Consider the following 23,819-nt stretch of genomic DNA (forward strand, 5'->3'; position numbering starts at 1 on the left):
AGTTTAATGGGTTATGTAGGCTTCCTGCTGGAGGGAACTGGTGCCTGTGTTCTGGTGGATGAGTCTGGATCTTGTCTTTCTGGTGGGCAGGGCCGCATCCCAAGGTGTGTTTTGGGGTGCCTGTGAACTTATTATGATTTTAGGTAGCCTCTCTGCTAATGGGTGGGTTTATGTTCCTGTCTTGGTCATTGTTTGGCATGGGTTGTCCAGCACTGCAGCTTGCTGATTGTTGAGTGGAGTTGGTTCTTAGCATTGAGATGGAGATCTCTGGGAGAGCTTTCACCGTTTTATATTATGTGGGGCTGGGAGGTCTCTGTTGGACCAATGTCCTGAACTTGGCTCTCCCATCTAAGAGGCTCTGGCCTGACACCCGGCCAGAGCACCAAGACCTTGTCAGCCACATGGCTCAGAAGAAAAGGGAGAAAAAAAAAGAAAAAGAAAAAGTAAAATAAAATAAAGTTATTAAAATAAAAATTAAAAAATATTGTTAAAAGTAAAAAAATTAAAAAGTAATAAAAAAAAGTAAGAAAGAAGCAAGCAACCAAACCAATAAACAAATCCACCAATGATAACAAGCGCTAAAAACTATACAAAAAACACCCAAAAAACCAAACAGACAGAACCCTAGGATAAATGGTGAAACAAAGCTATACAGACAAAATCACTCAAAGAAGCATACACATACACACTCACAAAAAGAGAAAAAGGAAGAAAATATATATATATATAAAAGGAAGAGAGCAACCAAATCAGTAAACAAATCTACCAATGATAGTAAGCTCTAAATACTAAATGAAGATAAACATAAAACCAGAAACAAATTAGATGCAGAAAGCAAACTCCAAGTCTACAGTTGCTCCTAAAGTCCACTGCCTCAATTTTGGGGTGATTTGTTGTCGATTCAGGTATTCCAGAGATGCAGGGTACATCAAGTGGATTGTGGAGATTTAATCTGCTGCTCCTGAGGCTGCTGGGAGAGATTTCCCTTTCTCTTCTTTGTTCACACAGCTCCTGGGGTTCAGCTTTGGATTTGGCCCCGCCTCTGCATGTAAGTCACCTGAGGTCGTCTGTTCCCTGAGCAGACAGGATGGCGTTAAAGTAGCAGCTGATTAGGGGACTCTGGGTCACTCAGGCTGGTGGGAGGGAGGGGTGTGGAATGTGGGGCGAGCCTGCGGCGGCAGAAGCCAGCATGATGTTGCACTGGCCTGAGGTGCACCGTGTGTTCTCCAGGGAAAGTTGTCACTGTATCATGGGACCCTGGCAGTGGCGGGCTGCACTGGCTCCTGGGAGGGGCCGTGTGGATAGTGACCTGTGCTCACACACAGGCTTCTTGGTGGCTGCAGCAGCAGCCTTAGCGTCTCATGACCGTCTCTGGGGTCTGCGCTGATAGCCGCGGCCCATTCCCATCTCTGGAGCTCATTTAGGTGGTGCTCTGAATTCCCTCTCCTTGCACACCCCGAAACAATAGTCTCTTGTCTCTTAGGCAGGTCCAGACTTTTTCCCGGACTCCCTCCCGGCTAGCTGTGGTGCACTAGCCCCCTTCAGGCTGTGTTCACGCAGCCAACTCCAGTCCTCTCCCAGTGTGGACTTTTAAAATTGGGTTTCTTTTCCAGAACATGATTCACTTTATGTGTAACCCCATTACATTTCTTTCTTTTATTTTTTTAAATAAATTTATTTATTTATTTATTTTTGGCTGTGTTGGGTCTTTGTTGCTTCGCACGGGCTGTCTCTAGCTGCAGTGAGCAGGGGCTACTCTTCATTGCGGTGCTCAAGCTTCTCGCTGTGGTGGCTTCTCTTATTGTGGAGCATGGGCTCTAGGTGTGTGGGCTTTGGTAGTTGTGCCTCACGGTCTTCAGTAGTTGTGGCTCGTGGGCTCTAGACAGAGGCTCAGTAGTTGTGGTGCACGGGCTTAATTGCTCTGCGGCATGTGTGATCTTCCTGGCCTAGGGCTTGAACCCGTGTTCTCTGCATTGGCAGGTGGAGTCTTAACCCCTGCACCACCAGGGAAGCCCACCTTTCTTTCCTTTATTTTGTTTGGCTAGTTTTTCTTCATACTTTATTTTTTTTTGCCATTTTGTCCTTTCTGCAAATTTTTGAGTGTGAACTATTAAGTCACACAAGTTAAAAGATAAATAATTTCATGCTGGAGTTCACATTCTAAAGATTACCAATTATCTACTTTTATGGTATTTATTTATAATCTGAAAGGAGGAAGGTGGCCCTGAAATTTATTTCAAATTGGTATCCATCAGTTACTTTCCCAGATCTGCTTCCAGTGGAATCAAAATTGTTCTAGTTCATCAGTTATTATTTTTCCCTTGATTCAGTGTATATGTATCCTAATGCCTCCTGCCTCCTATTGCACATGCTTATGCTTTGTTTGCAGAGTGAGGTTATTGGTACCAGGAGCTCCTGGAGAGATAACGTGGAGGAGGGTAGCCTGATCACGTGTGGTCATCTACTCATTCTTGTGATCTTATCACAAGTCCTTTGGGAAGGAACTATGACTCAGTGTGCCTTTTTACTTTTGGTATCTTAGCATAGTGAGTAGCACAAAGTAGGCACTTAATGTAGAGAGAATGAAAATGTAAGCTCCACGTGGCCAAGGACCAAGCCTGCCTTGTTCTGCATTATGTGCTCACCCGTTAGCAGAGTTACATAGTAGGTGATCAATAAATATATATTGACTGAGTCAGGAATTGGGTGTCAGATTTGTTTGGGTCCCTGCTCTTTTATTCTCTGATATTCGTAGTTTGAATTTAGAAATAAAATCTTGATTTGGCTATCCAAATGTGCAGGCTGATTTCTATGATGGAAAGGTTACATTTTATATAAGATACTGCTTTGTAATTTATTGTTTTCCTCTTACCTTCAAAGCTGCCACACAATTTTAAAATAGTTTTTATAGTTAGGATGACTTGTGTTGTATTTATTCACATGGTTGCTATGGATGAGTGATTAGTGACTTTGTATAAGCTAAAATATATGCAAGTTTAAGAATGATTTTAGATGAATTCATGTATGATCAAACCATAACAAGTTGTGAGAGGAAAGAGAGGTATTTAGAGTATAGGTCATTATGTGGTTGAGGTCAGTAGCACCAAAAAACCTTTTACTTGCAGGTGTTTTATACCAGGCGGCAAATATGATTTCAGTGAACTCTGAAACCTTATTTAAAAATATTCTCATTTATGTACTTCAGCAATGAACCAGGTGTGCCTACTACTTAAGCAATAATTTTCTCAGGAGCAATGTTTTGAACCTAAATGACTTGCGTGGTTACTAGAAGAATGAGTTCACTAGTTCACTAGGAATAAAAATTATTCCTTTTTTGCCAGGGATGGTCACATTATTATTGCTTAAAGGAAATTTTGTCAGAGGAAGTGGACGCTAGGTGCTTATTAGTATTGTAGTTTTAAACATTTAAGGTGTGAACAAAAGACCAGATCATCCCAATGGTTCTTTGTAGAAAAAGAAATACATTAACTTTAATGAAGTGTGAATGCCATAGCACTTTAAACATTTTATTTGATATGACTTGACATAGAAGTATAATATTCATTTCTTCATTTATGTATAGCTTTAGTATTCTAAAGATAGTGAGAAGCTTCTAAAAGCATTTTATTATGAGGTAGAGGTGTGGTTCACAATTCAGGTAGGACAGGACTGTACTGAGACTTTGCTTTTAAGCCTCTGAAAGTAGTGACCCCTTATCTGCAAGGCAGCTTTTATTTTTCCCCTTGGCTTGGGGCAGAATCTGCATACCTTCAGATTGGCATACCTCCCACAGCTCCCACATGCTCTTTGAGAATCTCTCGGTAGAAAAATATTTGTCCTTACCGTTGTGCAGGTGACGGCGGCAGTGCCCTGATCAGCAGTGGAGTTGTGAGCGTGAGAAGGGAAAGGGCAGTGGCTTTCAGGTCTTTACCTGTATTTAAAATGTCCTTTCACATAAATTGCACTAGTTCCAACTTCCTCTCTGCTTCCCTTTTTAACTATTTGTTTAATAAAAGCAAAGTTTTTTTTCATTTCAACATTAAAATAAAATCTCAAACCTAAAAGGCAACATAACAGTTCTTCTTAGTCAATAATAATCTAAGTGCTTTTCTTAATTTTAGTACCTTCTCAGCATCCTGGAGAAACAATCAAAAAATGTGTAAGAATATAGAATGTTAGCCCTAGAAAGGATCTTAGAAATTGAATCTAACCCCTTTCTTTTTATAGATGAGGAAACTGAGGACCAGAAGTGAGTTGATCAAAGACATGCAGCTAATAGTAGACATAGAGAGGACGCCACCTCAGGGCCCCTGACTCTCGTTACCATGCTCCTTCCTGGGTGCCACAGTGACTGAATGCAGTAGCAGTGTAGGGGGAGTTTATATTGGAAAAGAAGTGGAGGTGTAAAATTCTGGGAACCTGAATTTAATGCAACTTATGTTAATGTATTTTTCCCCTTTAATTTACATTGTAGTCATGCATGCTACCTTACAACTGGGATAGCTGTGGCGTCATCATATTTGAAGCTTTCCTAGTTTCTATCCTGCTGCTATCCCTAGTTATTTAGTGAAGATGGAGGTCCATGCATGCAGGGCGCGGGGAATAACAAAGAGAACACATTATATTTTCATTCTGTCCATATATTTGCTACTTTTATTCTAAGAGCCACAGATGTATAGAAACATGTTTTTCTATTTGTATTTGTTCTATCCATTTTTTTTTTGAGTCTAAATCTTCTGGTTATCTAAGTCTCTTTGACCTGATTATTAAAATATATTTAAGCAAGCATAGGTTTGTGTGTTTAAAGCCAGTTTATTAATTACTTAAATAGTCAAGTGGTCAGGTTAGTTGTTATATGAATTGTCAGTATTTTTTTCCTGTTTGAACTAAAGTGCTTACTGTGGGTGAGTAGAAAGGTAAGAATTTCCAAGGCTCTTCAAACTTTCAAGATGTTTTCAAAAGCATGTAATATTCTGTCATAGTCTGAATTGGCTACGTAAAAGAATTGCAGTCAGTTATAATATATTGATCGGTGCACAAACAGGGAAGAATCTTTCTTGTTCTACTTGGAGCAGCAGAGACTAGACTGCAAAAGTGTGGTTTGTTTATTGTGATGGGAAAAAGAGCAAGAACTAGTTTTACCCCATAGTATCTATATATTAAAGTGACTTCTGAGGACCATCTTTCTTTTGTAAATATTAGAAACCAACTGAAGTTCAAAGAAGAAAATAGTTCATCATCTACTTTCTCAACATCTAGAATGAACCATTTTAAGCATTTTGATAAACCTGCTTTTTTCTGTCTCTCTCTATATTTTAATAATTATTCAGGTGACATATGGGTGTTTACTAAATGATTAAAACAATACTGCAAATAACTATTTAAAATGCTTTTTTTTTTAACTTTTCTCATCTTACATTCAGTGCTCTAATTTCTATTTATTTATTTATTTATTTATTATTTTTGGCTGTGTTGGGTCTTCGTTTCTGTGCTAGGGCTTTCTGTAGTTGCGGCGAGTGGGGGCCACTCTTCATCGTGGTGCGCGGGCCTCTCACCACCGCGGCCTCTCCCGTTGCGGAGCACAGGCTCCAGACGCGCAGGCTCAGTAGTTGTGGCTCACGGGCCCAGCCCCTCTGCGGCATGTGGGATCCCCCCAGACCAGGGCTCGAACCTGCGTCCCCCGCATCGGCAGGCAGACCCTCAACCACTGCGCCACCAGGGAAGCCCCTAAAATGCTTTTATATGCATACATTTATATAGAAAATATATTGTTTAGTGAGAGTTTTAAAATGATATTATACTGTATATGTAGCTGTCTTTATATCTGCACTTAGCATTGGTGTTTAGCAGGCAATAAGTAAATGTTTACTGAATTAAAAATTGAGAATTAATATAGTAAAGTTTATGTATACTCCATCCAAATTGAACTTCTTTTAGTTTCTATAATAACCATATTTTATTTTGCTCTGAAGACTTCATACATGCTGCTCCTTTTGCCCAAAGAGCCCAGGTCTCACCTCAAATGCCATTTCCTTTGAGAGACCTTCCTGAATCATTTTCTGATGGATAGACTTCCTTGCTCCATGTTCCCATGCTCCAGAGACATTGGCCCATTTTAATGCTCATTTCCATTGGAAATATTTGTTTAAGGGCAGTCTTCCCTGGCACTTTGTAACTGCTTGAGTGCAAGGACCGTATCTACTTTTCACTCCTGTATCCCTAGCACCCACCTCATGACCTTGTACTTACTAGAAGTTTGAGGAATTGAATTATGAGCATGTTTTTAGTACTTTGGAATGTAATCCAAGGGAATGACAAAATAACAGTGCTTGGATAGGTCACAACTACCCCTTGACAGTTTTCTTGTCTCCTCTCCTCTCCCCAGCCCTTGCCCATCCATTTTCAATCCTGTCAGTTTAACTTCCAAAATAGGTATAAGTTTGCCCATGTTGGTCCATCTCTACCACCACCACCACCACCACCACCACCACCATAATCCATCCTACCATCATCTCTTGCCCTGGACCGCTAGAATAATCCAGTCTCCCTGTATCTATCTAGTCCTGTTCAAGAAATAAAACAGACAAAAATTATAGTCTGTTACACCGTATGAATAAGTATTGTTTTGAGAAACTGGTGAGCAAACTGGTCATTTGCCTTTTCCAGCCAGGAAGATTCTTCATCTGTTGGACTGAGTTTGACTCCATTGGGTCTGCTAGGGTAGCATATCTTGATCTCTCACTATTTTGTTTTTCATTGCTTGAGACAGTTTAAGGATTGCCTTAGCTAGGCAATCTGAAATCTGAAAATTAATCAAGTTATGGGGCTAAGTGAGGGTTGATAATTTTCTGTATTGAATTCATATGCAGTGATTTTTTTTCTTGATTTCCCATAGATTTCATTGTTGTATTAGTTAGGATCAGTTTGGCTGCTATAACATAGGCCCTATAGCATTGGCTTAAACATGATGGAAAATGATTTACCTCTTAATTAACAGCTCGAGTGTAAGCGATGCAGGGCAATGACAGTGCCTGCATGGTGCTGGAGACCTAGGACCCTTCTATTTTGTTGCTTTGCCATCTTTAACTTGAGGTGGCTACTCCTGTTCCTACAACCACCTCCTTATCACAGGTATCACAAAATGGGAACAGAAAGTGGAGGGCATACTTCTTTTAAGGGCACAGGTTGGAAGTATGTAATTTCTGCTTATATGCCATTCATCAAACATAGTCACAAGGTCACACTTAGCTGCAAGGGAGGCTGGGCAGCCATATGTCCCACTAGAACTTCAATTATTGCAGAAGAGAACAGATATCAGGGCTTTAAGGAGCATCTCCACCATAGTCAGCAACAGGAAAGGACTTACTTTTGGAATGCTTATTTTCTTCTAACTCATTGCTTTGTGAGGAGAAATTTTCTATTGAAATTAGTAAGCTACTTGAGCTACTGAAAAGAGTTAACCTAAGTTAACGTATTTGCCTTTGGGATTTTAAGTCAAATTTATTCCAATGGTTATAGGGATGAGTGTGAAACATATTGAGATGAGGTTGCTTTTTCTTAACTCTTATTTTTCTTGGGCTGTTTTTGTGTTTTTCTTTTCACCTTATTGAGGCTAATGTCATATTTGTTTTCTTTGTGCTTTTAGGTATGGCACTGTCTCAAGGCTGGGTGAAGAGATACTTCAAGGCCTTTTGTAAAGGCTTCTTTGTGGCGGTGCCTGTGGCAGTGACTTTCCTGGATCGGGTTGCCTGTGTGGCAAGAGTGGAAGGAGCATCAATGCAGGTGAGACTAATGTGACTTCGTTCTTTAAAACACATGCTTCATTGTTTCTCAGGCATTAGAAATGATATTTCTGTGTATTATCTCTATGCTGGAACTGAAAGGTTTTAAAAAGGCCTTGAACTGAAATTTAACGTTGCTAAATTTCTTTATAAGGTCTTTTAATGTAGTCATGTTAAAATCAGAGCAGAGGTGAATAAAATTAACTATCAGATAGTTCTCTGTATCTGTGGCTTTTTTTTTTCTTTTTTGGAATTGTAAATGGAGGTTCTAAAGAAATTTTACTACATGATACCATTTTTTGTGGCTGTAGCTTGAGATTTTAAGATTTTTAAGTTATCCATATTTGAATCCATACTTAAATATCCTTTTAAGATCAAATTATTAGTACAGCTGCAAGATGGATTTGGCTCAAATTCAGTTACTCTGTTGTTACACACACACACACACACACACACACACAGTTCTGATAGGTAGAAAAGTCTAGAGCACTGATCTCAGATATTCTAGTGTATTCTTTAAGCCTGTTGCTGATTGAAAAGATTAAGTGCTATTTACATTGAAAGAAATTTGGAGTGGAGACTTCCAAAGCTTATATGCAAATAGTCTTCTGGAGTATCTTAGAGAAAACTCGAATATTCTAAAGTTGATGTCTGGAACCTAGCTGTTTAAGTAAGTTTATGCAACTAAGAAGAATTTGCATTTTGTAATATAATTTGTTTTCTTCCGTTATTAGCATGTATTAAGTTCATGCATTGTGCTCAATATGTGTATAAAACATAAATAAAATGAATGTATAAGCTTCTAAAAGCTTAAAATTATACAGAGAATAAACAACTTACTTTTTTTTCTTTTTGTCTTAGAACTAGGTGAGGTTATAGACATCAGCTCTGAGGAGTTAGAATGAATTTTCTTTTTTTAAAAACATTTTTTAATTTAATTTAATTTATTTTTTTATACAGCAGGTTCTTATTAGTCATCCATTTTATACACATCAGTGTATACATGTCAATCCCAATCTCCCAATTCATCACACTCCCACCCCCACCCCCCTGCCGCTTTCCCCCCTTGGTGTCCATACGTTTGTTCTCTACATCTGTGTCTCAATTTCTGCCCTGCAAACCAGTTCATCTGTACCATCTTTCTAGGTTCCACATATATGTGTTAATATACAATATTTGTTTTTCTCTTTCTGACTTACTTCACTCTGTATGACAGTCTCTAGATCCATCCACATCTCTACAAATGACCCAATTTCGTTCCCTTTTATGGCTGAGTGATATTTGATTGTAGATATGTACCACATCTTCTTTATCCATTCGTCTGTCGATGGGCATTTAGGTTGCTTCCATGACCTGCCTATTGTGCATAGTGCTGCAATGAACATTGGGGTGTATGTGTCTTTTTGAATTACGGTTTTCTCTGGGTATATGCCCAGTAGTGGGATTGCTGGGTCATATGGTAATTCTATTTTTAGTTTTTTAAGGAACCTCCATACTGTTCTCCATAGTGGCTGTATCAGTTTACAATCCCACCAACAGTGCAAGAGGGTTCCCTTTTCTCCACACCCTCTCCAGCATTTGTTGTTTGTAGATTTTCTGATGATGCCCATTCTAACTGGTGTGAGGTGATACCTCATTGCAGTTTTGATTTGCATTTCTCTAATAATTAGTGATGTTGAGCATCCTTTCATGTGCTTCTTGGCCATCTGTATGTCTTCTTTGGAGAAATGTCTATTTAGGTCTTCTGCCCATTTTTGGATTGGGTTGTTTGTTTTTTTAATACTGAGCTGCATGAGCTGTTTATATATTTTGGAGATTAATCCTTTGTCCATTGATTCGTTTGCAAATATTTTCTCCCATTCTGAGGGTTGTCTTTTCGTATTGTTTGTAGTTTCCTTTGCTGTGCAAAAACTTTTAAGTTTCGTTAGGTCCCATTTGTTTATTTTTGTTTTTATTTCCATTACTCTAGGAGGTGGATCAAAAAAGATCTTGCTGTGATTTATGTCAAAGAGTGTTCTTCCTATGTTTTCCTCTAAGAGTTTTATAGTGTCTGGTCTTACATTTAGGTCTCTAATCCATTTTGAGTTTATTTTTGTGTATGGTGTTAGGGAGTGTTCTAATTTCATTCTTTTACATGTAGCTGTCCAGTTTTCCCAGCACCACTTATTGAAGAGACTGTCTTTTCTCCATTGTATATCCTTGCCTCTGTTGTCATAGATTAGTTGACCACATGTACGTGGGTATATCTCTGCACTTTCTATCTTGTTCCATTGATCTATATTTCTGTTTTTGTGCCGGTACTATATTGTATTGATTACTGTAGCTTTGTAGTATAGTCTGAAGTCAGGGAGACTCATTCCTCCTGCTCCCTTTTTTTTCCCTCAGGACTGCTTTGGCTATTCAGGGTCTTTTGTGTCTCCATACAAATTTTAAGATTTTTTGTTCTAGTTCTGTAAAAAATACCATTGGTAATTTGACAGGAATCGCATTGAATCTGTAGATTGCTTTGGGTAGTATAGTCATTTTCACAACATTGATTCTTCCAATCCAAGAACATGGTATATCTCTCCATCTGTTGGTATCCTCTTTAATTTCTTTCATCAGTGTCTTATAGTTTTCTGCATACAGGTCTTTTTTCTCCTTAGGTGGGTTTATTCCTAGGTATTTTATTCTATTTGTTGCAGTGGTAAATGGGAGTGTTTCCTTAATTTCTCTTCCAGATTTTTCATCATTAGTGTATAGGAATGCAAGAGATTTCTGTGCATTAATTTTGTATCCTGCAACTTTACCAAATTCATTGATTAGCTCTAGTAGTTTTCTGGTGGCATTTTTAGGATTCTCTATGTATAGTATCATGTCATCTGCAAACAGTGACAGTTTTACTTCTTCTTTTCCAATTTGTATTCCTTTTATTTCTTTTTCTTCTCTGATTGCTCTGCCTAGGACTTCCAACACTATGTTGAATATAGTGGTGAGAGTGGACATCCTTGTCTTGTTCCTGATCTTAGAGGAAATGCTTTCAGTGTTTCACCATTGAGAATGATGTGTTTGCTGTGGGTTTGTCGTATATGGCCTTTATTATGTTGAAGTAGGGTCCCTCTGTGCCTGCTTTATGGAGAGTTTTTATCATAAATGGATGCTGAATTTTATCAAGAGCCTTTTCTGCATCTGTTGAGATGATCATATGGTTTTTATTCTTCATTTTGTTAATATGGTGTATCACATGGATTGATTTGCGTATATTGAAGAATCCTTGCATCCCTGGGATAAATCCCACTTGATCATGATGTATGATCCTTTTAATGTGTTGTTGGATACTGTTTGCTAGTATTTTGTTGAGGATTTTTGTATCTATATTTATGAATGATATTGGTCTGTAATTTTCTTTTTTTGTAATATCTTTGTCTGGTTTTGATATCAGGGTGAAGGCAGTGAAGAAAGTGTTAAATAATGTCACCGTTAAATGCCACGTCTGTTGACTAAATAGTAAGTTTGTTGCAGATACATTAGAGTTTCTTACAGTATTCCTGAACCACTACCCCCAATAAGTCAAATTTGTTAACTTGTAGTTTGTTTGGTAGATTATGTAGAATTTCCTTGGCTACTGGTTACAGAAAAACAGCTTGAATTGACTTAGATTTACAGGGGAATTGATTGGAAGGCTTATGATGTACCTAGGAGAAAGGAAGGAGTGTGGCAATCGTCAGAGGCAACTGGAACCAGGGACTTGAATGCTGCCAGGGTGCTCAGTCTTTTCTGTTTCAGCGTCTGCTTCTGTCTGCATCTTGGCTTAGTTCTCTCAGACCAGCTTTCTTCTCAATGCAGGGCACATGGCAGCTGGCAGCTCTCATGCCTTTAGATGCCAATTTCATCACCGCCTGAGAGAGACTTCTCCTCATGCCTTAATATCACTTTGAAAAATCTTGAGGAAGGACTGTGATTGATTCATCTTGGGCCATATGCCCTTATCCATACAAATACAGATCAACTTTGACCAGAAGATTAGGGTGCCGTGATTGGCCCAGCTTTGGACAGGTGCACACCCCTAGCCTGTGGCTAGTTGGAGTGAGAAAATGACAGTGTATATGTGCATCACATTGTGGGCTTTCATGGTGAGGTAAGGGTGACACTTCCCAGAAGAAGAGGGGGTGCTATTTTTGGAATAAAAGGGGAAAGGATGTTCTGGGAAGAAAGGAAAAAAATGTATGTTTATTATGGTTTGACCTGTATTTTAGGAATTTTAGACCACTTTTAGGTATAATAGATAACTTGTTTACACTTTTATTAGATATCACTAAATCATACTTAAAATTATTTAGGAACTGAAAGTGCAATAATGAAATATGGTGATTTATTAATTCAGCATAGTTGAAGAGATCTTTGCTACTATACAGCTTTGATAACTGAACATGTTTAGACCATGGGGTTCAGCAGAATTTTTGACAAAAAATTCGAAAAAATTCTTGTCTTCAAATTTCTCTAATGATTCAAGTACTAAATAGTTGGCAAGGTGTGTGGAGCTCCCTGGAAGTCCCTGAGCTTCCTTCAAGGAACACATCTGCTTTTATTGACTCTGAGGCCTGAAAATTATATGCAGGTTATTGCAGTTGGTTGATTTGTTGTGGAACAGAAGGAGTATTCTGGATCCATGGTGATGTCTTCTTGTACCAAGGCTTAAAAGTATGAAAGGAAGGCAGAAAAAGCAATAGGCAAGAAAGAAGAAAAATGTGAAGAAGAGGAAAGAAAATAAAAGATCAGTTGGGTGATGGAGAAAAGTAGACAACTGGGACATTGAGCAGGAGACAGAGTGGCACAGAGGACCAGTGATGAACAGACTCAAGACAGAAAAGTGCTCCAGTGAAGGGGCTCACGGACCCCTTTCTGGAAACTCCCTTGGAATTGTACCCTCGAATGCTGACCCATCTCTGCTACATGTTTGTAGGTAGCACCGTGAGATTCATCATCCAGCTATCCATTCTAAATCTCAGTATTCATTAAAGGAATCTGTGTGCCATTTTGAGGGAATTCCTATTGGTGTAAGTTATCAGTCTTGAGCATCATTCATTGCATAGTACTTTAGTTCCCCTGTGTATTCAGGTAGAAAGATCATATCTAGTCATTTCTGTCATTTCAAATATATGAGTAATTTTGTGACTCAGGGGGTCATTTTGGGATATGGATAATAATAATAAGCACTGGTAACTGAGAGTTGGAATAGGGAGTCATTTATCAAATGGCTAGTATGTGCAAAACTATTTTAGGTGCTATGGGGTGGGTGAATCAGATACAGATTCTGTCTTCAAGGTATTGTTGCTTTAGCAGAGGAGGTTCAAGAATTACTAATCCTAGATGATGGATACATCTTCAGATGAGATTTAATATAGAAGATGTCAAGCTGTCAGACAAATGTTTGCCCAGTGCCTGGTACATCCAGAAATGAAAAAAACTTGACTGGCTTAGCCTACTATTTTAGAGAATGGACCTGGAAATTTTAATTTGAGACAGAGTGGTACCAGAAAAATAATACCTTTTATGGTTGGACACTGTATTAAGTTTGTTACTGTGGCAACAAACAACCCCAATATTTCAGTGGTTTACTTAACAGATCTTTATTTCTTACTCATGGGTCTGTAGATGGATTGTAGTCACTCTAGACTAAGTGTTGGGATCAGTCTGCTTCCTGTATCTCTCACTGTAGAGCCTCTGCTGAAGGAATAGAGACAGCTTGGGGCGTGCTCTTCTCATGGGTGATAGCAGGACACAGGAGGGTGAGTGGAAGCACTCAGAATGTCTTAAAGCCTCAGTTCAGAACTTCTACCCTTCTGTCCACATTCCATTGGTCAAAACAAGTCACACGGCAAACCCCAAAACAATTAGTTGGAAGTATCTTCCACCCACAGGGAAGTCATGACAAAGGTGGGGAGGGAAGGAAGGATTGTGAATAGGTAAGTACATCTACCACAGCCACTAAGACGCCAAAGACACATGATTGATTTCAGAGGTAATCTAAAAAGTTGTATTTACCTTTGAGTCTACCTAGAATGACCCTAGTCTTTGTAGTCCAAGTCCGACAAAATTGGAATAGATTGAAATTCTAAGTCACTGAATTCTGGAATGGATTGATCCAGTTTAGATGCCGTTAGGTTGGAAATAGCCCAGGGCCAAGTGGTTCATCACTTTCGTGTGGCTTTTTTAAAAGGTCACTCTGCAACTTGTAGACATTTAAGAAAATCTAAGAAATGAAAGTTAGAATTTCATTTAAAGGACATATAATACCAATCCTTTGGAGTTTATTGAATAAATACTGTTATAACAACACTGTAAGTTCACTTTGAGTGACAGATTTTGCATTAGAACTCTTTTTATGTCTTTAAAAAAATTCTGTTGGCTTGAGATTTAATAGGACAAGCTCATTTTCAGGATTCCCTCTTATAAGAAATAATTCTTTACTTTTTAAACACTACTCAGTGGTTCTTTTTTGAGGTTAGGTTTTCCAATATTAATTTACAGATTCATTAGGTATCTGACTAGAAGGATAGAGGTGATCAAACATGGGGAGTCACAGCTCGTTGAAGGTAAGTCATAAATGCAAATAAAGTTAATGATATAATTCAGTGGAAAATAGGATTCAGTTTATGAAATATTTGATTTTTTTATCAAGTTATATAGGCATATTCCTTTTATTGGATGAGATGTACCTTTAGCAATGCTCTGCACACAAGGAACACTAGCAGATATTGTTGGTTAATGATTATTCATACTGACCTATTCCCCTCTCATGCACATGAATCACTTCTACTGGTTGCTTGAAAGGTTACCATGAAAGTAGATGCACTTTTTTTTTTTAAAGAAATGCCATGTTACTCAACATTAATTTAACTCAGGAAATGAAAACTGATATTGCATACAGTTAAAACTACGGAGGGAATTTGTATTGGTGAGATGAAATTACTCAGATTAGGAGCTCAATTGCTTACAGAGACTTTTAGAGTAAAAAGGTACCCTAGGAAACGTTTAATGACCTCACACCAAAGTTTTGTATTTTATTTGAGTGAGAATGCCTGCAGCAGGGTCACTGGTTCTTATAAAAGGTGTATGCCTTCTACGTGTAAAATTAAGATTTAAGACATAAAAAAAATAAGTGAAAGAAATAATTGTAAGTGACATTGTCCTGTTTTTGTTGCAGTTGCCACACAATCTTTATGTAGTATGCCCTTTTCCTTTTTCCATTTTGCATAGCCAGAGGGGAAAATACTTGAAAACATTACACAATACTATCTCTCTAGCTCAGACTTCAGGGAAGGATTTACACAGAATAGATTAGAAAATAAGAGAATGTGAGGGAAAATAGAGTCTAATCAGCACTTAGGTCTTTATTCATCAATATCACACATTCATTGGTTCAAAATTGCCTTGACTTTCAGCTACCTGCAAATGATCTTGAAGAAACTGGTTTGTAATAAACCTCTTCGACTTCTACCTGGCTCTTTGAAGTCATTATCTTGTTCCCTACTGAGTTTAAAATTAAAAGTTCTATCAAAAAAGCAAGCAAAGAGGCTGATGCTCTTTCTCTCTTTCTGTCACATTATTTTATTTTATTAAAAAAATTTTAAACCTATAGTGGGCTTAATATACAATGGTTATAGTGGTTGTAACTATTATTTTGACATTCTGAGAAGCTAGATACAAATAGACTCTCAAGAAAAGAGATGTATTGTGATGTATATGCCAGAATTTAAGGTGGAGTTAGGGAGTTTTAAGTTACCTGCTGAATTTTCGCTTCTAAGATGCTGGGAACCGCTGGGCACACATTTCCTGTGACGCTGACTGCTCTGTGCTCTTACTCCCCTTGGTTGGCTGAGGCTGACTTTGAGGGAAGCCAGGAGTTAATGTTGGAAGGCTTTATTGGCTTACATGTGTGCTTTCTTCCCAAATTGCTTTTCGCTCAAAAATCTCACCTGAGGTGTTTACCCCTTAGGATGTTACGCATTTTTATGTAGTTCTGCAACCTGTCATTAACAGAGAGTTTAAATAGATCAGTTTGTATTTATAGCAACAAACATATGTGATACTGAAGCAGTAAGTGATAACTTTATAATGTCCCTTCATGGATTTTCTTCACGTCCCGTGATAGAATAGCAGCGAGCTTCTGTTCTATATAGCCAGGGTTAGGTCTGTTGTTTAAACACTGACTTCACAACACTCTCTCTCTTTTTTTTTTTTTTAATTTTTATTTATTTATTTATTTATATTTATTTTTGGCTGTGTTGGGTCTTCGTTTCTATGCGAGGTCTTTCTCTACTTGCGGCAAGCGGGGGCCACTCTTCATTGTGGTGCACGGGCCTCTCACTATCGCGGCCTCTCCTGTTGCGAAGCACAGGCTCCAGACGCGCAGGCTCAGTAGTTGTGGCTCACGGGCCTAGTCGCTCCGCGGCATGTGGGATCCTCCCAGATCAGGGCTCGACCCGTGTTCCCTGCATTGGCAGGCAGATTCTCAACCACTGCGCCACCAGGGAAGCCCAACTCTCTCTTTTTTTAATGTTGAAGTAATTTTAGATTTACAGAAAAGTTTTAAGAGTAGTACAGATAACTCCCATGTGTTCTCTACTCAGATTCACCAGTTTTCAGTATTTTGCCACGTTGATTTTATTCTCTTCCTCTTTCTCTTTCTTTCCTCTCCTCCCCCCATATATAACATATAATAGATAATATATAACATATAATATATGCATCTATGTTTCTATGTATATATACTCACACATATATATGTGTGAGTATATATACCCACAAACGTTGTTATTGAACCAGTTGAGAGTAGGCTGTATGCATCATGCCCCTTTAACAGTACTTCTCTATACTCTGCTGAGTATACTTATGATGCTTGCTGATTGGTATATTAATGATTTTTACAGATTTTTAAATTAAAAAAAATTTAATTAAAAATTTAACTTTAATATTTTATTCAGATTCATATGCATAGAATTTTTGATACATTAAGAGATATTGATTCAAGTTCTAAACTTTACATTTGAGAAAACTGAGGCCAGACATTTGAGATGATTTACAGTAACTTACATAGCCATTAGGTTTTAGAAGTGATTTGAACCAACTCTGATAATGCTTTCCATTTTACTAAATAATAACCAATAAAAGTTGTGCTTTATCACCGTGCTATAATGCCTCCTGATAGTATTCCTGTTCACAGAGATATTTCGTTCCATTTTGTTTTGGTTTATTGAATGATGTAATTAGTAAGTTATTTAATTTGGGGATGGTTTCATAGTACATTTGGCATTTAAACAAAGATTGAAATTAAGCTTATGTTATTTTATTTTTTTTGAATTTTATTTTATTTATTTTTTTATACAGCAGGTTCTTATAAGTCATCCATTTTATACACATCAGTGTATACATGTCAATCCCAGTTGCACAATTCATCACACCATCACCTCCACCCCCACCGCTTTTCCCCCTTGATGTCCATACGTTTTCTCTCTACTTCTGTGTCTCAATTTCTGCTCTGCAAACCAGTTCATCTGTACCATTTTCTACGTTCCACATATATGCGTTAATATACGATATTTGTTTTCCTCTTTCTGACTTACTTCACTCTGTATGACAGTCTCTAGATCCATCCACATCTCTACAAATGACCCAATTTCGTTCCCTTTTATGGCTGAGTAATATTTGATTGTAGATATGTACCATCTGTACCATCTGTCGATGGGCATTTAGGTTGCTTCCATGACCTGGCTATTGTAAATAGTGCTGCAATGAACATTGGTGTACATGTGTCTTTTTGAATTATGGTTTTCTCTGGGTATATGCCCAGTAGTGGGATTGCTGGGTCATATGGTAGTTCTATTTTTAGATTTTTAAGAAACCTCCATACTGTTCTCCATAGCGGCTGTATCAATTTACATTCCCAACAACAGTGCAAGAGGGTTCCCTTTTCTCCACACCCTCTCCAGCATTTGTTGTTTGTAGATTTTCTGATGATGCCCATTCTAACTGGTGTGAGGTGATATCTCATTGTAGTTTTGCTTTGCATGTCTCTAATAATTAGTGATGTTGAGCATCTTTTCATATGCTTCTTGGCCATCTGTATGTCTTCTTTGGAGAAATGTCTATTTAGGTCTTCTGCCCATTTTTGGATTGGGTTGTTTGTTTCTTTAATATTGAGCTGCATGAGCTGTTTATGTATTTTGGAGATTAATCCTTTGTCTATTGATTTGTTTGCAAATATTTTCCCCATTCTGAGGGTTGTCTTTTCGTATTGTTTAGTTTCCTTTGCTGTGCAAAAGCTTTGAAGTTTCATTAGGTCCCATTTGTTTATTTTTGTTTTTATTTCCATTACTCTAGGAGGTGGATCAAAAATGATCTTGTTGTGATTTCTGTCAGAGTGTTCTTCCTGTGTTTCCTCTAAGTGTTTTATAGTGTCTGGTCTTACATTTAGGTCTCTAATCCATTTTGAGTTTATTTTTGTGTATGGTGTTAGGGAGTGTTCTAATTTCATTCTTTTACATGCAGCTGTCCAGTTTTCCCAACACCACTTATTGAAGAGTCTGTCTTTTCTCCATTGTATATCCTTGCCTCCTTTGTCATAGACTAGTTGAGCATAGGTGTGTGGGTATATCTCTGGGCTTTCTATCTTGTTCCATTGATCTATATTTCTGTTTTTGTGCCAATACCATATTGTATTGATTACTGTAGCTTTGTAGTATAGTCTGAAGTCAGGGAGACTCATTCCTCCTGCTCCCTTTTTTTCCCCTCAGGACTGCTTTGGCTATTCAGGGTCTTTTGTGTCTCCATACAAATTTTAAGATTTTTTGTTCTAGTTCTGTAAAAAATACCATTGGTAATTTGACAGGAATCGCATTGAATCTGTAGATTGCTTTGGGTAGTATAGTCATTTTCACAATATTGATTCTTCCAATCCAAGAACATGGTATATCTCTCCATCTGTTGGTATCATCTTTAATTTCTTTCATCAGTGTCTTATAGTTTTCTGCATACAGGTCTTTTGTCTCCCTAGGTAGGTTTATTCCTAGGTATTTTATTCTTTATGTTACAATGGTAAATGGGAGTGTTTCCTTAATTTCTCTTTCAGATTTTTTATCGTTAGTATATAGGAATGCAAGAGATTTCTGTGCATTAATTTTGTATCCTGCAAGTTTACCAAATTCATTGATTAGCTCTAGTAGTTTTCTGGTGGCATTTTTAGGATTCTCTATGTATAGTATCATGTCATCTGCAAACAGTGACAGTTTTACTTCTTCTTTTCCAATTTGTATTCCTTTTATTTCTTTTTCTTCTCTGATTGCTGTGGCTAGGAATTCCAACACTATGTTGAGTAATAGTGGTGAGAGTAGATATCCTTGTCTTGTTCCTGATCTTAGAGGAAATGCTTTCAGTTTTTCACCATTGAGAATGATATGTTTGCTGTGGGTTTGTCGTATAAGGCCTTTATTATCTTGAGGGAGGTTCCCTCTATGCCCACTTTCTGGAGAGTTTTTATCATAAATGGGTGTTGAATTTTGTCAGAAGCTGTCTCTGCATCTATTGAGATGATCATATGGTTTTTATTGTTCAATTTGTTAATATGGTGTATCACATGGATTGATTTGCGTACATTGAAGAATCCTTGCATCGCTGGGATAAATCCCACTTGATCATGGTGTATGATCCTTTTAATATGTTGTTGGATTCTGTTTGCTAGTTTTTTGTTGAGAATTTTTGCAGTGATATTATATCACATATAATATTTGCAGAAAATTACAGATCATTAGTGATATTGGTCTGTAATTTTCTTTTTTTGTAGCATATTTATCTGGTTTTGGTATCAGGATGATGGTGGCCTCATAGAATGAGTTTGGGAGTGCTCCTTCCTCTGCAGTTTTTTGGAAGACTTTGAGAAGGATGGGTGTTAGCTCTTCTCTAAATGTTTGATAGAATTCACCTGTGGAGCCATCTGGTCCTGGACTTATGTTTGTTGGAAGATTTTTAATCACAGTTTCAATTTCATTACTTGTGATTGGTCTGTTCTTATTTTCTATTTCTTCCTGGTTCAGTCTTGGAAGGTTATACCTTTCTAAGAATTTGTCCATTTCTTCGAGGTTGTCCATTTTATTGGCATAGAGTTGCTTGTAGTAGTCTCTTAGGATGCTTTGTATTTCTGCAGTGTCTGTTGTAACTTCTCCTTTTTCATTTATGATTTTATTGATTTGAGTCCTCTCCCTCTTTTTCTTGATGAGTCTGGCTAGTGGTTTATCAATTTTGTTTATCTTCTCAAAGAAACAGCTTTTAGTTTTATTGGTCTTTGCTATTGTTTTCTTTGTTTCTATTTCATTTACTTCTGCTCACATCTTTATGATTTCTTTCCTTCTGCTAACTTTGGGTTTTGTTTATTCTTCTTTTTCTACTTCATTTAGGCATAAGGTTAGATTGTTTATTTGAGATTTTTCTAGTTTCTTGAGGTAGGCTTGTATAGCTATAAACTTCTCTCTTAGAACTGCTTTAGCTGCATCCCATAGGTTTTGGATCGTTGTGTTTTCATTGTCATTTGTCTCTAGGTATTTTTTGATTTCCTCTTTGATTTCTTTAGTGATCTGTTGGTTATTTAGTAACATATTGTTTAGCCTCCACGTGTTTGTGTTTTTTACGTTTTTTTCCCTGTAATTGATTTCTAATCTCATAGCATTGTGGTCAGAAAAGATGCTTGATATGATTTCAATTTTCTTAAATTTACTGAGGCTTGATTTGTGACCCAAGATGTGATCTATCCTGGACAAGGTTCCGTGCGCACTTGAGAAGAAAGTGTAATCTGCTGTTTTTGAGTGGAATGTCCTATAAATATCAATTAAATTTATCTGGTCTATTGTGTCATTTAAAGCTTGTGTTTTCTTATTAATTTTCTGTTTGGATGATCTGTTTATTGGTGTAAGTGAGGTGTTAGCAAGTCCCCCACTATTACTGTGTTACTGTCGATTTCCTCTTTTATAGCTGTTAGCAGTTGCCTTAGTATTGAGGTGCTCCTATGTTGGGTGCATATATGTTTATAATTGTTATATCTTCTTCTTGGTTTGATCCCTTGATCGTTATGTAGTGTTCTTCCTTGTCTCTTGTAACATTCTTTTTTTAAAGTCTATTTTTTCTGATATGAGTATTGCTACTCCAGCTTTCTTTTGATTTCCATTTGCATGGAATATCTTTTTCCATCCCCTCACTTTCAGTCTGTATGTGTCCCTAGATCTGAAGTGGGTCTCTTTTAGATAGCATATATATGGGTCTTGTTTTTGTATCCATTCAGCAAGCCTGTGTCTTTTTGTTGGAGCATTTAATCCCTTTATGTTTAAGGTAATTATCAATATGTATGTTCCTACTACCATTTTCTTAATTGTTTTGGGTTTGTCTGTGTAGGTCCTTTTCTTCTCTTGTGTTTCCCACTTAGAGAAGTTCCTTTAGCATTTGTTGTAGAGCTGGTTTGGTGGTGCTGAGTTGTCTTAGCTTTTGCTTGTCTGTAAAGCTTTTGATTTCTCCATCGAATCTGAATGAGATCCCTGCCGGGTAGAGTAATCTTGGTTGTATGTTCTTCCCTTTCATCACTTTAAGTATATCATGCCACTCCCTTCTGGCTTGTAGAGTTTCTGCTGAGAAATCAGCTGTTAACCTTATGGGAATCCCCTTGTGTGTTGTTTGTCGTTTTTCCCTTCCTGCTTTCAATAATTTTTCTTTGTCTTTAATTTTTGCCAATTTGATTACTGTGTGTCTTGGCATGTTTCTCCTTGGGTTTATCCTATATGGGACTCTCTGCGCTTCCTGGAGTTGGGTGGCTACTTCCTTTCACATGTTAGGGAAGTTTTTGACTATAATCTCTTCAAATATTTTCTCTGGTCCTTTCTCTCTCTCTTCTCCTTCTGGGACCCCTATAATGCGAATGTTGTTGCGTGTAATGTTGTCCTAGATGTCTCTTATGCTGTCTTCGTTTCTTTTCATTCCTTTTTTCTTTATTCTGTTCCACAGCAGTGAATTCCACCATTCTGTCTTCCAGGTCACTTATCCATTCTTCTGCCTCAGTTATTCTGCTATTGATTCCTTCTAGTGTATTTTTCATTTCATTTATTGTATTGTTCATCTCTGTTTGTTCTTTCTTTAATTCTTCTAGGTCTTTGTTAAACATTTCTTGCATCTTCTCGATCTTTGCCTCCATTCTTTTTCTGAGGTCCTGGATCATCTTCACTATCATTATTCTGAATTCTTTTTCTAGAAGATTGCCTATCTCCATTTAGTTGTTTTTCTGGGCTTGTATCTTGTTCCTTCATGTGGTATATAGACCTCTGCCTTTTCGTCTTGTCTGTCTTTCTGTGAATGTGGTTTTTTTTCCACAGGCTGCAAGATCGTAGTTCTTCTTGCTTCTGCTGTGTGCCCTCTGGTGGATGAGGCTATCTATGAGGCTTGTGCACATTTCCTGATGGGAGGGACTGGTGGTGGGTAGAGCTGGCTGTTGCTCTGGTGGGCAGAGCTCAGTCAAGCTTATACTATAAGTGGGAGATGAAAGATTTTAAAGTTTGATACTCAGGTTGATGGAAGACATCGTATGTTAAACTGAGGATTATAGATTTCCTAAGAAGGAATTAGACTTCAGTTTCTGGAAATATGGCAGAATAGACATCTTGAAAATATTTCCAATGCAGAACTCATTAAAAAGTATAAATAAAACATTAAAAATCTTTAAAAATGCATAGTGACCTTGCTGGCAGGTAAGGGAAATGACCAGAGGCCACACATAAGGGGGAATACATTTCTAGAGTAGTAAGTACACATTAAAATAATCAGCTGTCTTCTGGACATTTGTCATTTCCTGGTAACTTCGAGTTTTGGTTTGAATGGCCACATGGGGATCAGCCCTGGACTGATACAAGGTAGAGAGTTGGGACAGAAATTCTGAGTAAATTCACTATCATGGAAGAGACACATCTTTAGGGAACTGATAGACTAAAACCGGAATCTGTTATGAGAGAAAAATTGTCAGGTCTCTGAGTACAGAGTAAAAACCCTAATGTGGAATTGAAATTTGAATTCACTTTCACTGTAACTGAAAAACCCTAAACAGAGGTAGTAATTTATAGTGGACAGGGGTTTAGGGCAGCCTCAGGCACCTGGCAGAAGCTATCTCCAGTCCTCCTGGGCACATGCAAAGTTTGATGAACATGATCTCACAGTAAAAAATATCATACAAGGAAGTGAATGTTTTAAGTGAGAGTCAATAACAACCCGTGGTAGAATCAGACCTTAAAGACTTTAGATATTAGAACTATCAGCTGTTAAATGTAGTATGTTTAAAGAAATAAAAAAGGAAACTGAAAATATGAGAAAGCAACAAAAGGTTATTTAAAATGGTCAAGCAAAGTGTGCTTTAATATATTTTTTAAGATATAAAAATGATGTGATTAGGTTAACAATCCTTATCTTCTATACTATGAATCTAATAAAATTTGCAATGAAATATACATACATATACATATATATATATATATATATATATAAAATAGGTGAAATTTATTTTAATATTAGAGGAGGAAAAGTGGAGTGGGGTTACAGAGGAAACAAGATTGGCCATGAGTTCATAATGTTGATTCTAGATGATGGATAACATGGTAGTTCATTATTTTAATCTGTCTAGTTTTTAAAAAACAGGTTTATACCCATTCTGAGTGAGTTAATGATTTTTAGTGAATTTGTAGCACTGTACAGTCATCACCTTTTAGAAAGTTTCCAAGATCCCTCATGCCTGTTTGAAGTTAATTCTTGCTTCCACCTTGCCTTAGGCAACCACTGATCTGCTTTATAGATTTGCCTTTTCTGGACATTTCCTGTGAATAGAACCAAACAATATGTGATCTTTTTGTCCGGCTTCTTTTACTTACCATGTGTTTTGAGGTTTATCTATGTTGTACTATATATCAATAGTTGGTATAATTTTATTGCTGAATAGTATTCCATTGTATGGATATATCACATTCTGTTTATCTCTTCGCC

General features: G+C 37.5%; 1 protein-coding gene across 5 annotated transcripts in view; it reads left to right on the forward strand.

Moving 5' to 3' along the window:
- The window catches only part of IMMP2L (inner mitochondrial membrane peptidase subunit 2), a 901,263-nt gene that overhangs the window by 35,961 nt on the left and 841,483 nt on the right, over nucleotides 1-23,819 (forward strand). For all 5 annotated transcript variants that reach the window (XM_036863031.1, XM_036863032.1, XM_036863029.1 and 2 more), the window contains exon 3: nucleotides 7,646-7,782. In XM_036863031.1, the coding sequence (XP_036718926.1) occupies nucleotides 7,648-7,782 (135 nt within the window). In that variant the 5' untranslated portion in view covers nucleotides 7,646-7,647. The remainder of the gene's footprint in view (nucleotides 1-7,645; nucleotides 7,783-23,819) is intronic.

This window comes from Balaenoptera musculus, chromosome 9 (assembly GCF_009873245.2).
Source record: "Balaenoptera musculus isolate JJ_BM4_2016_0621 chromosome 9, mBalMus1.pri.v3, whole genome shotgun sequence".
NCBI classification, from domain to species: Eukaryota; Metazoa; Chordata; class Mammalia; order Artiodactyla; family Balaenopteridae; genus Balaenoptera; species Balaenoptera musculus.